This window comes from Microtus ochrogaster, chromosome 7 (assembly GCF_000317375.1).
Source record: "Microtus ochrogaster isolate Prairie Vole_2 chromosome 7, MicOch1.0, whole genome shotgun sequence".
In the NCBI taxonomy this organism is placed as follows: Eukaryota; Metazoa; Chordata; class Mammalia; order Rodentia; family Cricetidae; genus Microtus; species Microtus ochrogaster.
The window spans coordinates 28,819,919-28,835,268 of record NC_022014.1 but is presented as its reverse complement, the minus strand read 5'-3'; the positions used below and the strand labels follow the sequence as shown (position 1 = coordinate 28,835,268).

The 15,350-nt window shown below is 55.1% G+C and overlaps 2 protein-coding genes across 2 annotated transcripts; one reads left to right on the top strand and one right to left on the bottom strand.

Annotated features, from left to right (window-relative positions):
- The first annotated feature begins 1,434 nt into the window (after positions 1-1,434).
- On the top strand, positions 1,435-7,025 carry Ybx2 (Y-box binding protein 2). Its single transcript, XM_005349733.2, has 9 exons — positions 1,435-1,739; positions 2,381-2,444; positions 3,753-3,786; positions 4,643-4,732; positions 5,308-5,592; positions 5,731-5,834; positions 6,000-6,177; positions 6,521-6,603; positions 6,686-7,025. The coding sequence occupies exons 1-8, from the start codon at positions 1,466-1,468 to the stop codon at positions 6,569-6,571; spliced, it is 1,080 nt and encodes a 359-aa protein (XP_005349790.1). The 5' UTR covers positions 1,435-1,465; the 3' UTR covers positions 6,572-6,603; positions 6,686-7,025.
- Positions 7,026-7,814: 789 nt separating this feature from the next.
- Positions 7,815-13,287, bottom strand: Slc2a4 (solute carrier family 2 member 4). Its single transcript, XM_005349730.3, has 11 exons — positions 13,113-13,287; positions 11,773-11,889; positions 11,517-11,689; positions 11,302-11,426; positions 11,096-11,211; positions 10,824-10,986; positions 10,528-10,715; positions 10,259-10,363; positions 10,045-10,146; positions 9,330-9,533; positions 7,815-8,857 (listed from the first exon to the last, which is right to left on the bottom strand). Exons 1-11 carry the CDS (start codon positions 13,143-13,145, stop codon positions 8,654-8,656), a joined length of 1,530 nt encoding a protein of 509 aa, XP_005349787.1. The 5' UTR covers positions 13,146-13,287; the 3' UTR covers positions 7,815-8,653.
- Between the last annotated feature and the right edge of the window lie 2,063 nt (positions 13,288-15,350).

Genomic DNA, 15,350 nt, shown 5'->3' with positions numbered 1-15,350 from the left:
AGGCGGCCCTTGAAAGACTGACTTAGAGCCGTTTGCAGACTGGAAATCAACACTTATTGAATAAATTGATCGGTGGTGCGATGTTCCAGATGTCAGGGATTACTACAAAATTTCCTATTGCTGTGGCGTCTTACTGCCTACTGTGTGTTCGTTCAGACAATTAAAAGAAATAAACGGTCAAAAAACACTGCATATTTTTAAGAAATGTCACGATAAGATAGGATAGTTGATACTTGAAGAGACCCATCCTGAGAAACAAAGTAAATTCTAAGCAAACTGCATGTACAAAGCCCAAGTGGCCCAGGGGCCCTTCGATCGCGGACCTAAGAAAATCTGAAAGTACTCGGTGCGACACGTCAAAACTGTGGGATCGAGCGGGTCAGACGGCCCGGGTTACCCAGAAGAGGCTTAAGGGAATGTCCTGTAGCAAAAATAACTTGCCTTTTGACTTACTTGTTTTTAACAAGTCCTGGCTGGTCTCAAACTAGTGACAATCTTCCAACCCCAGCCTTCAGAGTGCTGGAATTATGGGTGTGATCTACCATACTCAACCTAAAAAGAAGGTATCTTTGGGTGTTGGTTACATGTATGGTTACATTTACTAAAACTGTGCTTTGTTTCTCTCCTGGAGACATTGTCTCTCACTGTAGCCAAACAGTCCTGGAATTCACTATATGACGCAGGCTGACTTTTAACTCCAGGCAATGCTGCACTTTCGGGAGTCGAGAGCAAGAGGATCAGGAGTTCAGAGCCAGGCTGTGCAACTGAGACGTTGTTTCAAAAAGCCCTAAAACCCTAAAATCGAGGGGCTTCTGCTTGTGAAAACCACCGCGCTTGTTCAGGAGTGTGCGGGGAGGGTCTGTGCGGTCGGGGCAGCAGAGTCCAGGCACCGACCGTCTGAAGGGTAGAGGCCAGCGGAACCCTCGCTGCAGAAACGCGGCTGCTGACCGCTACCCCCACCCGGGTCGTCAGGGGCAACCTGGGAGGCTCGCCCGGACCCCGCTGGCGCGCACAGGCCAGGTGGCCGTTGGGGCGCCACCAGCCGGTTTGATTTCCCGCGGCCGGTGGAAAGGGGCGGAAGGGGGAGGGGAAAGGAGTCGCTGGCCAATGGACTGGGCCGAGCGCGCCACGTGACGGCGGGGAGGCGGGGCCCAGGTGTACTTACGGAGTTGCGGGCGGGGGCCGCCGCTTCGGAGCTGAGTCCGGGGGGCGGGGCCGGCGTGCGGGCCTGGGGGGCTGCGCGGCCGGGATTGGCCTGTGGCCGGGAGGCGGGACCTGAGCGCGCCGCTACAGCCAGCTGCGATTGGCCTCGGCTCCGGGCCCGCGGCAGGCGTGCGGGCGAGACTCGGGGCGCGAGGACCGAGCCGGGTGGCCGGTCCGCGAGCCGGGGGGAGGGGCCAGGGCGGTGGTGGTGGCAGCGGCGGAGGAGGCGGTGGCGGCGGGGGCCGGTACTGGACCCGGCGGGATGAGCGAGGCGGAGGCGGCAGTGGTGGCGACAGCGGCCCCCGCGGCGACGGTGCCCGCGACGGCGGCAGGGGTGGTAGCGGTGGTAGTACCCGTGCCCGCGGGAGAGCCGCAGAAAGCAGGCGGCGGGGCGGGCGGCGGGGGCGGAGCCGCCTCTGGCCCCGCTGCTGGGACCCCCTCAGTGCCCGGCCCTCGCACCCCTGGCAACCCGGCGACGGCGGCTTCGGGGACTCCCGCGCCCCCGGTCCGGAGTCAGGCGGACAAGCCGGTGCTGGGTGAGGGGGGGGCACGCGCTAGGGGGGCTCTGAGGGTCGGCGGGCTGGGGGAGGGGTAGCAGGGTTTGGCAAGCCGAAGGTAGGCCTGGCCCAAAGGACTAGCCGGTCCGGGAGCTGCCGAACAAACTATCAGTGGATTCCCCTGGAGGGAAACCGTGCTGCACCTTCCTGAGCGGGAGGGCGGGGCGGGAAGGTCCAGCTAGGGCCTTGGGTAGGAAAATAAAGCCTCAGGGCCTGGCCCCGCCCCGGTTAGCTGGAGACTTGGTGTAGCTGACTCTGGTTCTTGTTAGGTAAACCTCTGAGTTTGGGGGAGCAGGTGCAGTGGGACCCTTACATTTGGGAGGGCTAGAAGAGCTGTAGAGTTTTGACCCTCAGGGTGGACCAGGTGAGTACTCTAGGTGAAGGACCTGAACTTTGTAGGATGTAAGGAGCGTGGGTTTGAACGTCTGAATCCCCTCCCTGTGTGAGGGATTCCAAATAGTAGAACCCGGGTGAGAACACTTTGACGCTCCCAGTGAGATCTGATGAGTCGAAACTTAATAGGGAGGCAGGTTAGATTTTTAGCTTAGTTTCTCTCAAAATTCAGCCCAACTCCGTCTCTTCCCCCATCTTACTGTCCCCACTGCATCTCTGCCTGGCAGCAATCCAAGTCCTGGGCACTGTCAAATGGTTCAACGTCCGGAATGGTTACGGATTCATCAACAGGTATCCAAAGAACCCAGGGAGGGGGAGGAACGGGTGTCTTTTTCTGAGCTGGCCTGTGGGATTGGACACATTATTCATCTCTACCCCTGCCAAGGCACATGGTTGTGATGTCCAGCTGAGGCTGGTTGAGAGTCTTTAACCACAGCACTAATGTGTGCTTACTGGCAAGACGAAGCTGCATCCGCATCTTCAAGGGCAGCAGAGGATTAATGATCCACGAACTTGGCAATCCTGACCCTGACCTTCCCAGCTCCTCTCTCTCACCTTCTGGAGTTGCTTCATTATTTTTAGCTTGCTTTGTGCCTTTGGGGTAGAATGTTTGGGGCTCCTGCTTGGGGCCCTCACTGGTTTCCTGGTTAAGGGCAACACTCCCGGCACCTATACAAATTCTCTAAAGAGCTGTGGCTCATTTGAACCAGCTCCCCTGCTTCCACCTGATGGAACTGAAGCTGGGGCGGGGAGAGTGCCTGCCCAGCCATAGACTACTGCTCTTCTTCAGTTGGCAGCCACACCTCTCTAAATTGTGGCAGGTCTCCCCTACTGTGGCCTTCCCCAGCCCAGGCACCCTGCCCAGCCAAGTCCTCCTGGGAGCCTCCGTTCCCTCTTTGCAGGCTGACCTTTGTGCAGACCCACGGTCTTTAAAGCTAGAACATTTGCTCTGGGGAAGGCGGCTTCCTGCAAGGACGCCTCCTGCTCCCTGTCCTGGGATTAAAGAAGTCACAGGCAGGGTGGTGGTGAAGAATGGGAGCGTGTCTTTTCATCCTGTTCAGTGTGTGGAGGGCGCTTGTGGCTCACCTCCAGGCTGAGGGTAAAGAGAAGACGGTGCCGGTGCGGCTGTTGGGGACTGCACCTGTGTGTGCCTTGCTCTCTCCTTTGAGCCGGGTGCCCTGGCCCTGCTTTCTCCCTCTCTGATCCTAGAAGGAAGGAGCCTGTGGAATTTTCCAACCCCCAAGAGGGGTTAAGGGGAGGAGGGGACATTGGCCAGGGACAGTTACACCTGGCACCAGTAGGTTCTGAGGTGCCTCTGGGGTAGAAGGTGAGGCTCTCCTGGTTTCTTGAAGGTGCCTTTGCGGCCTCCTCCTACCTTTTCCTTATGAAGTCCTAGTTCTTGCTGGGGATTTGCAGCGTGTTCTCTTTGCACCAGCTTTCGGGGACCCTGCTGCTTGCTCTTTCCCAGGGCCCCAGCATACCCCCAGGAACTGAAAGAGTGGAGAGGATGGGCCCATCTTGGGAATGGGCACCTAGGGAGGCCTCAGCGGAACTGAGTGCCTCACCGTCACCCCCTTAACCACCCATCCTGTTCTGCAGGAATGACACCAAGGAGGATGTCTTTGTTCACCAGGTAAGAGCTAGGTTGGCTTTCTGAGGGGAGGCACTGGCCCTCTCTGTGGAAGCCTTTCCCACAACCTCTAGCTGCACACGATATGTTTCTCTGGCTCTTAACTTCACAACGGCCTGCCCATGAGGAATAGCTGGCCTCCCATCCACCTCAGGTGCCTGTATGAACCACCATTAGCCCTACTTCCGTTGAGTGGCTGAACAGCTGTCAGAGTTGTGCATGTTGCCCTCAGGGCATGGCATGCCCACCACCTCCTGGGACCTGTTAACACCACAGGAAGGAATCAGGCAGTTTTCCGAGGGCAAGGCCAGAGACACTTGGGTACAGTGAATCTCAAAAGTGTGTTCCCTGCACCGGCAGGCAGCAGCATCACCTGAATTCTCAGGCCCTGCCCAAGGCACGGAATTGATGAGCCTTGGGGCTGGGTGCTCTGTTGTAACGCGCTCCCAGGTGATTCTGCTCCTGGCTAGTTTGAGAACCACTGCTGTGGTGGCGAGTGCTCGGTGGGATCCAGGTAAGGAGCAACTTACGACATTTCAGCCTTTGTTTTGCTTTTGAGTTTCTACTGCCTCCATTTTTTGAAGCCCCTGAGGGGTGAAGGGAAGGGAGGACATGTTGGGGACCGTGGAGACTTTACAGTGGATCCCTCAGACCTCTCGCTCATGACTTCCCTACTAACACGCTCACATCTGTGCTGCGGGGCTGCGCTCCAGGCCCTGCCCCACTTTGAGCACTTTCCTGCTCTGCGCTTCAGCCCTAGACTCCAGTAAAATGTCAGAGTGGAGTTGGGTGGAGCCTGAAGCTGGTGAGAGGTCCTGATCTCTGCCCTCACTTTTCTCATGACTTTCCCCCCAACTAGACAGCTATTAAAAGAAACAACCCCAGGAAGTTTCTGCGGAGTGTTGGAGATGGGGAGACCGTGGAGTTTGATGTCGTGGAAGGAGAGAAGGTTTGGGAGCTGCTGTGGGGTGAAGTTGGCCAGGACTGTGGGAGGGTTGCCTGGTTGTCAGCCTAGGCTTTGATCCTGCTGGGGCCAGCTCTGCCTCCTATTGCGGGGATGGGGCCTGTGTGCTCTCCTGGATGCTGTGGGATGTTAGGGCTGCTCTAGGGCACGCCCTAAAGAATCTGTCCCTGCCACCAGCCAGTAATGTGGTTTCTTCTCTCTAGTTCACCAAGCACTTCCGTGTGTTCTCTACATGGGACCCCAGCCCTAGCAGGACCCTCAGTCAGTCCTCTGGAGTGAAGGAGGGAGAGTGGCTCCCTCTATCTCATCCTGTCCTGTCTTTACTCTGGGGGGGGGAGGGGAATGTGGCAGTTATTTCTCAGGACAAGTTGTTTCTTCTCAGATGGGTACAAACTCCTGCTGCTGCCCCTTGGGGGAGGGGAGAAAGGAGTGATTTTGAGGGGCCACAGGATAGAGGACTTGGGCCAGAAGAAGGGGGACACCAGTGATCTGGCAGGTTTGTAAATGCTGTGTGCTTGTGACCAGGACAAGTTCTGATTACTCCTTCTTTGCCTCCCCAGGGTGCAGAAGCTGCTAATGTAACTGGGCCTGGGGGGGTGCCAGTGAAGGGCAGCCGCTATGCCCCCAATCGACGTAGGTTCCGCAGATTCATCCCCCGGCCTCGCCCGGCTGCCCCACCACCCATGGTGGCAGAGGCTCCCTCCGGTGGGACTGAACCTGGCAGTGAAGGGGAGCGGGCAGAGGACTCAGGGCAGCGACCTAGACGACGGCGCCCACCACCCTTCTTCTATCGAAGGCGGTTTGTGCGAGGCCCTCGGCCCCCTAACCAGCAGCAGCCCATAGAGGTGAGATGGAGCCAGCTGTGGAGTTGGCCAGTTGTGAGAGCGGAGACCTGAGAACTTAAGACTAGGAACAACAAAAGATGACCTGGCCAAGGAATAGCAGGGGGCTCAATAGCTCACCTACGCCTTGTCTATTCCCAGGGCTCCGATGGGGTAGAACCCAAGGAGACAGCCCCATTGGAGGGGGACCAACAGCAGGGAGATGAACGGGTGCCCCCACCCAGATTCCGGCCCAGGTACCGAAGGTAAGACTATACTGTATCTTCCCTTCAGGGTTCAGTGTTGGGCCTATGTAAAAGGACAAGAATTCTAAAAGTTCTAAGAGCCTGGGATAAGAAAACGGAATCCTGAGGGAAGGGAGTCTACTACCCTGGGTGCACTGGTCCTGTCAGAGATTGTTTCTTTTCTAGGCCTTTCCGCCCTAGGCCACCCCAACAGCCTACCACAGAAGGTGGGGATGGCGAGACCAAGCCCAGTCAAGGCCCCACTGATGGCTCCCGGCCTGAGCCCCAGCGTCCACGAAACCGCCCTTACTTCCAGCGGCGTCGGCAGCAGCCCCCTGGCCCCCGGCAGCCTATAGCCGCAGAGGTGGGGTCTTAGTTGCCTGAAACTCAGTGTGGGAAAGGCCAAGATCAGTTGCCCTCTTTCTGTCCTTTTCCTTTGCTTCAAATTCAGTTCTTTGGCCCTGTGCTTTCCTTGTCCCTGCCTCCCCCCATCAGCCTGCTTGGCCCCCCCCTGGCAGACAGTGCTATCACCAGGAAACCCCAGCACAGGCAGTCAAGCCCAGGTTGCCTTAAATGAATGCCCCGCTCCTGTCCCCAGCTGCTGGGGTGTGAACTGTGGGAGTTGGTTGGAAGGGGCAGAAGAGGAAAGTTAAGAGAAAGTTGAAGCAGGTCGTGAACCGGTCTTAATTAGCCACTGCTGTCTTTAGACCTCAGCACCTATCAACAGTGGGGACCCCCCCACCACCATACTGGAGTGATTCCACCTCGGGACACCCAGAGCTACCATCTGGTGAGTTGCTGCTGACTAAGAAAGCCAGGGACTGGGTTCTGCTGTCATCCTTTATGACTTGTCTTTTTTCCCTCGTTCTTAGGTATCTGCCCATTTCCAACTGACTACCCAGCATCCCCCTCCCCGCTTTCCCATAATTCATGACATCAAAACATCAGCTTTTCCCTTGAGACTCAGGAGGGCCAAAGCAACAGCCTTTGGCTTTTTCTCTTTTCCCTCTCCCCTCCCAAGGGTTGCAGGAAGGGATCCATCCTTACCGTTCAGAGGCACCACCTTCCTCCCTAAGTCAGGCTGAGAAGGACCAGCCGGCTCTTCACCTCCTCCTGCTTGTTTTTCTTTCCCACCCATTTATTTTTTGTTTCCCTTCGACCTCCTCCCAACACCTCTGAAGCCATTTTATGAACTGTCACGTGCCACCTGAGCCTCCAGTAAAAACAAAAGCAGGCTTTCTTGGTGTCTCAGTCTCTGCCTCTTTTCTGTTGGAGATGAGGAATCATCGGTGACTCACTTCTGGATCACACGTGGGGTTAAGATGCGCGCAGACAATTCAGTTCTGACAAGAACTCTCATCACTGAGAATCACACTTGGGTCCGTTAGCTGAGGGGGAGATCTCTGCAGTGCCTGGGCACTTGTCAGTGTAGTTTATAAAACATTTACTGTGAACTAAAGCAATGGAGACAGTCAGAGTAAGGAGCCAACACTCAGGAAGCTGAGTCAGGAGGGTTCCTAATTCCAGGCCATCCTGGGCCGCATAGACTCTTTTGTCAGTGTTTTTAAAAAGTGGGGCATTTGGATTCGGGCCTGTAATCCCAGGACTCCAGGAGGCTGAGGCAAGAGGCTGACTACACACACAAGGCCAGCCTGGCTGTATAGTAAGACCGTTTTTGCTGCTGGTCAGTTTTTTGAGACAGGGTCTTACTGTGTAGCCCTGGCTGTTCTGGAACTCACTCTGTAGACCAGGCTGGCCTTGAACTCAGATCTGCCAGCCTCTGCCTCCTCAGTGCTGGAATTAAAGGCGTGCGCCACCACCACCCATCAAGACCCTATTTTTTTTTTTTAATGGGGTAATAGAAGTGGATATGAATAACTGACAGAATCTAGACTCTAGAGGCTTCTGAGCTCTTGAGCCAAAGCAGAACAAAGAGGAGTGAGGGCGACTTGTCTGTCTCACCCACCCTCCAGCTCCTCCATGACAGGACACTCATCTTCATACAGTGACTTTATGGATGAATCTCTATATACACATTTAATACAGCAGCCCTTGGGTTTCTGCTACCTACTCGTTCTTCAAAACATACAAAAATATCCAAAGGCTCCCTCCCAACCAGTGTTTATAGGCAGCCTTTCAAATCCCCTCTTGCCCTTAGTTGGTCAAAAGCTTTCAGGTCTAGCACCCTTCCTGGAGGGGAACAAGAAAGAGCTGGTACCCACACTTGCAGCTGTGGGGAACAGGATAGCACCCCAAGCCTAGAGACTGGTGCTTGCTACTGCTCCTTGCCACACTCAGGTATATACTGTTGTGTTCCTTTGCCCTGGAAGGTGGAGCCCACAGGGACTGTGGAGAGGCTAGACTTTGGGAGGGTGTGTCCTTTGCCCTGGTGGGGTCAAGACAGAACCCCCTTCACCCAGAGTCTATGTGGCAAGAATTCAGGGAAAGTGCCAAATTGTGGGCGGAGTCGGAGTTGGTAGGAAGTCGCTCGATCCACCTCTGCTCCTGCTCATCCACTGAATTCAACCCAGTACCTCCCTCTGCAGGTCCACTTCTCTAAAAGGAGCAAAACTATTCTGGGGCTGAGTCTGGGTAGGGGCAGGAGGAAGGCAAAAGAGGAGAATAGCCCACTGGGTGGCCACAGCCTAGCCACAACACATAAATAATCCAAGTCACAGGAGGGGAATGAGGGGGTACATGAACCACCCTTCCCTCAGCTTCCCAGTTCTCCAGGCTGCAGTTCCTCCATCCTGGAGGTGATGGGAAAAGGGGGCTAAAGTGCTGCAGAGGAAAGGAGGGGCGTGGGTGGAGAGGGCGGCTCTCCCACCCTGCCCTGCCCCTCAGTCGTTCTCATCTGGCCCTAAGTATTCAAGCTCTGTACTGGGTTTCACCTCCTGCTCTAAGAGGGAAGGTGTCCGACGGAAGGCAGCTGAGATCTGGTCAAACGTCCGGCCTCTGGTTTCAGGCACTTTGAGGAAGGTGAAGGCGAAGAAGCCAAGCAGGAGGACGGCAAATAGAAGGAAGACGTAGGGACCCATAGCATCCTGGGACAGTCGGAGAAAGAGGTGTTGACGACAGAGGGTGGGAAGCAAGGAGCTAAAGACTAATAAGGAGCTGGGGCTACTTCAAGGAGCAGGTGACTCCTTCAAGAGATACCAGAAATGACCAGAAATTAAAATTTACATGGAAAAACCCCTTTAGCTTTTCACCCTTTGCTATCCTAAGAGCGTACACTTGGAGTAGATTCCTAAACCACTTATAGCATTACTAGAAAGTTAATCATTTTATTTCTGGTCTAAATTATACCACTGTTTATTTTTTAAAAGATAACTCTGAAGAAAAAAAAAACTCTGCTGCTGGCCCATCTATTTCTACTTGTTTGACTCTGGTGTAGTTCCATCCAGAAACTACCTGTGAGCCTGGGAGTCCCTGACTGGACAGCGCGGGAACTAGGGGTGGGTTGCCTCCCCTCTGGCCACTGGTCATGGGAAGCTGGGCAAAGGGCCGGGAACCTACCGCAACATACTGGAAACCCATGCCAACAATGAAGTTACAGGTCCAGTTGGAGAAACCAGCTACAGCCATGGCTGCTGGGCGGGGTCCCTGGCTGAAGAGCTCGGCCACAATGAACCAGGGGATGGGGCCGGGGCCGATCTCAAAGAAGGCCACAAAGCCAAATATGGCCAAGATGGAGACATAGCTCATGGCTGGAACCCGTTCCTAGAGACCAGGAAAGAAGAGTAGAAAATTTGATCCCAACCTCTCTAGATCTCTCTCCTCTTGCCCTAGGCCCAGAGAACTGAAATCTCCTTTCCAGGGCTTGTTGGGTAGAGGTTGCCATTCTAGGCTAGATCAGACCCTGGAGCACCCCCTCTTCACCCACTTTTCAGACGGGCCTGGAACTTGTAAGTCTTTCACCACAGCCTCCCAAATGTTGAGCCGCTGTGGAGCGTGTCTGAGTGCTGCCATTTTATTGGCTGCCTCAGATGGTTTCCAGGTGGAGATTGTCCTGTAATGGTTGATTCCCAGCTTGGCTCTGAAGATGTTTCTTTGGGAATTATGGGTCCTGAGGCTTCACAGGGACTGCTAGACTTGTGCTATAGCTAGGCCCTGGTGTGGCCAGGGTACTTCAGAAGCAGACCGGACTCTAGAACCAAGCTCCCGTGGTCCCAGCACGCAGTCCCATAGCCCCATGAGGTTATCCCCATGGGTTGGACTGCTGTGTCCTCACCAGCAGGAGCAGAGCCACTGTCATCAAGATGGCGCAGCCACACATGCCTGCCAGGCCTAGGAGATGGAGCGTCCGTCGCCCAGCACGTTCTACCAAGAGCACCTGTTGGGGTGGGGGGTGGGGAGCCGGTCAGTTGGGAAAAAACAAGAGTAGGATCTCCAAGGCACCCAGGGCTAAAAACCTAGTGATGTGGCCGCTCCACAGGCACAGTTACCGAGACCAACGTGAAGACCGTGTTGACCACACCAGCTCCTATGGTGGCGTAGGCTGGCTGTCCTACGCCAGCTGACTCGAAGATGCTGGTTGAATAGTAGAAAACCTAGAAGTGAGGGAGCAGGAAGGACCATGGTAGGAATGTCTGGCCCTTTCCAACCACACCAAACTGGACTGAGCCTGAATGCTGATAGAGGAGATGGCTTATTCCCTTCTCCCTTTCTCCAAATTGCTACCTGACCCACTGTCTGCCTGGGTCTCCATACGTACAGCATTGATGCCGGAGAGCTGCTGGCTCAGTTGTAGCACAACCGCAATGATGAGAGGCTGCCGGTGGGTGCGGCTGCCCAGGAGCTGGGGCAGAGACATGGGCCGCTCTCGTTCCAACTTCCGCTTCTCATCCTTCAGCTCAGCCAGTGCATCAGACACATCAGCCCAGCCTGTTAGACGCTTCAGACCTGGGGGTGGGGAATGTCAGGCCTTATGGAGCCTGAGAGGAGGAGGGTACTAGCAAGATGGATGGGATGGAGGTGTGAGCCTGGGCTATATGCAAGGTGAGAGCTCACTCTTTCGGGCAGGCCCCTCCAAGTTCCGGATGATGTAGAGGTATCTGGGGCTCTCGGGACAGAAGGGCAACAGAATCAGCTGCAGAAGGGCAGGAAGTACTGTGATAGCCAGAAGCAGCGGCCACAGGGTAGCTGTGCCCAGCATAGACTCCAAGCCCAACACCTGTGGGAGAAGGTAGGAAAGATAGAAAGGTGTCTTTACTCCTTCCTGCTCGACTATGGATGTCCAATCCAGCTCCTCCTCTTAACTCCTCTCAAGGCCAGGCCTTTACCTGGGCAATTAGAATGCCAATGACGATGGCCAATTGGTTGAGTGTTCCCAAGGCACCCCGAAGATGAGTGGGGGCGATTTCTCCCACATACATAGGCACCAAGCCTGACGTTAGCCCTGGGCAGAAGGAAGAAAAGAGGGCTTACAGAAGCCCATACACGATTGAGGACAGCAGGGGCACAACAGCGCCATTGCACCCACAGGTACCTGAGTAGGCGCCGATGAGGAAGCGGCCGAGAATGAGGATCTCATAGGAGGCAGCGGCGTTGGCTAGGCCCATGAGGGTGCCCCCCAGCACTGCCAAGACATTATTGGCCAGCATAGCCCTTTTCCTGGCAGGCACACAAGGAGGAGGGCTGGTCAGGGCACCCATGCTATGGCCCTCCTTCCTACCTCCCCACCCCTGCTCTCCAGCTCCATACCTTCCCAACCACTGAGAAATAATGCCAACGAGGAAGGAAGAAATCATGCCGCCCACAGAAAAGATGGCCACGGAGAGAGCCCAGAGTGTAGTAAGGGTGCCTTGTGGGATGGAATTGGGTCCCTCAGGACCCTGCCTCCCCAGCCATGTCGCATTGTAGCTCTGTTCAATCACCTGGGGGACGACATGGGAGTGAATCTAGAGACCTCTTTCTGTCACCTCCGAGTGCTCACCTCCACAGCTGTACCATCTCTCACCTTCTGTGGGGCATTGATGACCCCAATGTTGTAGCCAAACTGAAGGGAGCCGAGCACAGCCGAGAACACAGCGAGGACTAGAGTCCCAGTCACCCTCTGCCGAGGGGGTTCCCCATCCTGGACAGATGGACAGACAAAGGGAAGCGTGTCACATAAAATCCCGTTTGGCTTCCTTCAGGGGCCCAGGCCCAGCTGGAGCATGAAGATCCTGGGCTCCATCCAACAGACTGGGTGAGAGAAAGTGGGCCATATTAGGAATTGTTCAAAGATTCCACTGTAAACAACTCAACAGGAACCTGGGCATGTAGGAAAAACGCGTGTCTGGGGCCACACTACAGGCAAACCTCAGAATTCCCCTGTGACCTTGAGGCAGGCTTAGATTCGTGTGACCTTGGGTAAGTCACTTCCCCACTCTGAAGGGAACCTGAGTTTCCTCTTTTGTGAGGTGATACTGCCTCCCTGGACTACCTGTCAGTCTGTAAAAAGACTGTAAAAGCTAAAATCGGCTGTTAATAATATCCCAGATATTGCCTGCTTTTATAAACTGTTAGGTTTAGTATTAGTATCAGCCCTAATCCTCATCTCTTCCTTCTGGAAGTTCTCTCAGCGGGCTCCAGCGGGCCCTCAACAGGCCCAAGAACGGCCATTCCAGAAAGGGCATCTGGGTCATTGCTTTTAAAGTCTCGGCCTAACCTTCCCTCAACTCCTAAGCTGGGACCAAGGACCAGGGGATATAACGGGATTTTAGCAGGGAGAGAGAGCCATGCCCAAGGGAAGAGGCAGGCATGGTGGTGTGAGGGGCGGTGGCAGTGGTGACTGCTGCTGGCGGTACAGTCTGTCTCCAAGAGGAAACCTGAGCTGGGGGGTAGGGTGGGGGCTGACACTCCCCTCTGCCCCTCCACCCACCGCAAGGCCAAGAGAAAGTTCAGCCTCCTGGAGGAGCGCCAGGAGTGGGGGTGGGGCCCCCAAAGTGCCTCGGTCCCAGAAACCCTGTGAGTCTGAATAGACCCGCAGCTCTGGGAGGGTGAGACTCCGGATCTGCCTTCCCAAGTTGAGGTGAGGGCAGGAAGCCACTCAGTGCTGCGTACAGTAAGACAGGAGACAAACTCTGGATTCGTCGCAGCCTGGGCGCGTGAAGAGCCCTTCGGACCCACTCTGTCTCATGGAGGGATTGGAATCTGACAGTCACGGGTTGTCTAGGCTGAGTATAAATAGCCAGCCCCCCATTTCCAACCCCTGCGCCTGCGCAGGAACCGCCTCCTAGCTGACCCCAACCTCGACCCCAGCCCAAGAAAAGCCGGACCCGCGTCCCCGATTTGCCCCCGAATGTTGAACCTTACTTCAGAGCCGATCTGCTGGAAACCCGACGGCATCTTGTTTTAAAAGAACTGAAGACTCGGGCGCTGCAGTAAGAAAAAGCGAATAGGGTGTCTGGCCCCGGCCGGATGAGCAGAAGGCGAACCCTGGCGTCCCGAAGTAACGTGCACAGGGCGCGTCTGGTGGGACCCACTGCCACAACCAAGGAGCCGGAGAGCACCAGGGCTCTCCGGGATCTAATGAGAACCGCTTGGTGGGGAAAAGATGCGGGGAGCTGAAGCCACCTCCTCACTCCCGCCCCGCCATGGGCCACGCCCCTCACAACACCCATTGGCCAGGAGCCCGCACACCCCAAAAGGCCACGCCCCCACCTCTAGCCTAGTGTCGTGGGGAGACACGCCCCTATGGTTCCCGCCAGCCTCGGAGTTTTTAAAGTAGGGTTCTTGGAACAAAAGGCTCCTCCCGCCAGCCAAAACTCTGGACTGCGAAATTTCTTAGAGTTGAGTGCAGCTGGTCCCCCTGTGAGGTCGAAGAGGAGGGCATGGGCTAAGGTGCATTTGCCAGGGTACCGGGTAACTCCAGCAGGGTGACACAGAGCGCGCGGGGGTGTGTGTGTCAGAAACAATGCCCCGAAGTAACCCGGAGTGGCTATTTTTAGATCTCAAGTTCGACTTCGCCAAATGTCAGGTCCCGGGTGTCCCAGCCTGTCCCGGGCGGGGGAGGGCAAGGGAGATGGAGCCTTAAAGGGTCCGCGACATGCCTCCCACGAGGGGATGACCCAAGGGACCAATAGCTTCCGTTCCCAGTGTGTCTGGGGACCGAACTTGGTCGCCTTTTCTTTCCACGCATCCCTGAGCAAGGCGCTGCCTACTGGCCCGTCCCCTCCACACATTCCCTACCTTGGTTTTTGGAGGGGACCCAAGGGACAGGTGCTCACGCCAGCCACACCACCCTCCCTGAAGTCCTTGAGCCTCCAGGCATGTGCTGGCCGCGTGGGTGACATGCTTTCCAGAGTCAGCTCCTGTTTTGGGTCTCCAGCTGAGAGGGCATGACCTAGGCGCGTCCAGGGAGAGAGATGCCAGGTCGCAAAGAGAAAGCGCGATTCAGAAAACGCGCCTGAGAAGTGCAAGGCTGTAGCGCCACCTAGAGGGAGAGCGAGGAACCTCAGTGGATTAGACGAAGGAAACTAGTCTCTGGGCTAGGGTCTCTTCTATTAATAGTTCCCCTGAGATTTCATTAATTTACAATCCAACCCTCTCTGGAGCGTCAGACCCATGTGTCTAGCTACAGCCTGAATGGTGCAGTCCATAAGACAGATATATACAAACATGGACGTCCTCCTAATTTCCTTACCCCAATGAGTTCACCTCCATGCTGGAGGTTGGGATCTTCCCAGCATTGGTGTTTTGAGCTCCTTCCTCCCTTGCACATTTGGTTTTCTCCCCCCTGTACCTCTAGCACTTTAGTCCAGACTATCGTGACATGACTGCTTTCCCCTGCTTCTCTCTTCCCTTAAAAGGAGGGCACAGGGGCTGGAGAGATGGCTCGGCAGTAAAGAGCACTTGCTGCTCTTGCAGACCCAGGCTCCCAGCACTCACGTGGATGCTACAGCTGTAACTTCAGTTCTAGAGGGCCCTACAACCTCTTCTGGATTCGATAGGCCCCAGGTACACATGTGGTACACAGATATACATTCAGGCAAAACATTTATTCACAACAAAATGATAAAATTAAATTAAAAATAAAAGGAGGTTAGACTGCTGGGTAGTGGTGTACATGCCTTTGATCCCAGCACTCAGGAGGCAGAGACATCTCTAAGTTTGAGGCCAGCCTGGTTCGCAGAGTGAGTTCCAGGGAAGCCAGGGCTACACGGAGAAACCCTGTCTTGGAGGAGGAGGAAAGGAAGAAGGAAGGAAGGAGGGAAGGAAGGAAGAGAAAGGAGGGTGGAGTATAATTTTTAATATTTTTATTTATGTGTTTTCTTTTCTTTTTTTTTTGTTTTCCGAGTTTCTGAGACAGGATTTCTCTATGTAGCCCTGGCTGTCCTGGAACTTGCTTTGTAGATCAGGCTGTCCTGGAACTCACAGAGATCCATCTTCCTCGGCCTCGTGAGTGCTGAGATTAACGGCATGTGCTAGAGTTTCAATACCTTACCATATGACTTCTGTTTTTTTTTTTGTTTGTTTTTTGTTTTTGGTTTTGTTTTTGTTTTTGGTTTTTCGAGACAGGGTTTCTCTGTGGTTTTGGAGCCTGTCCTGGAA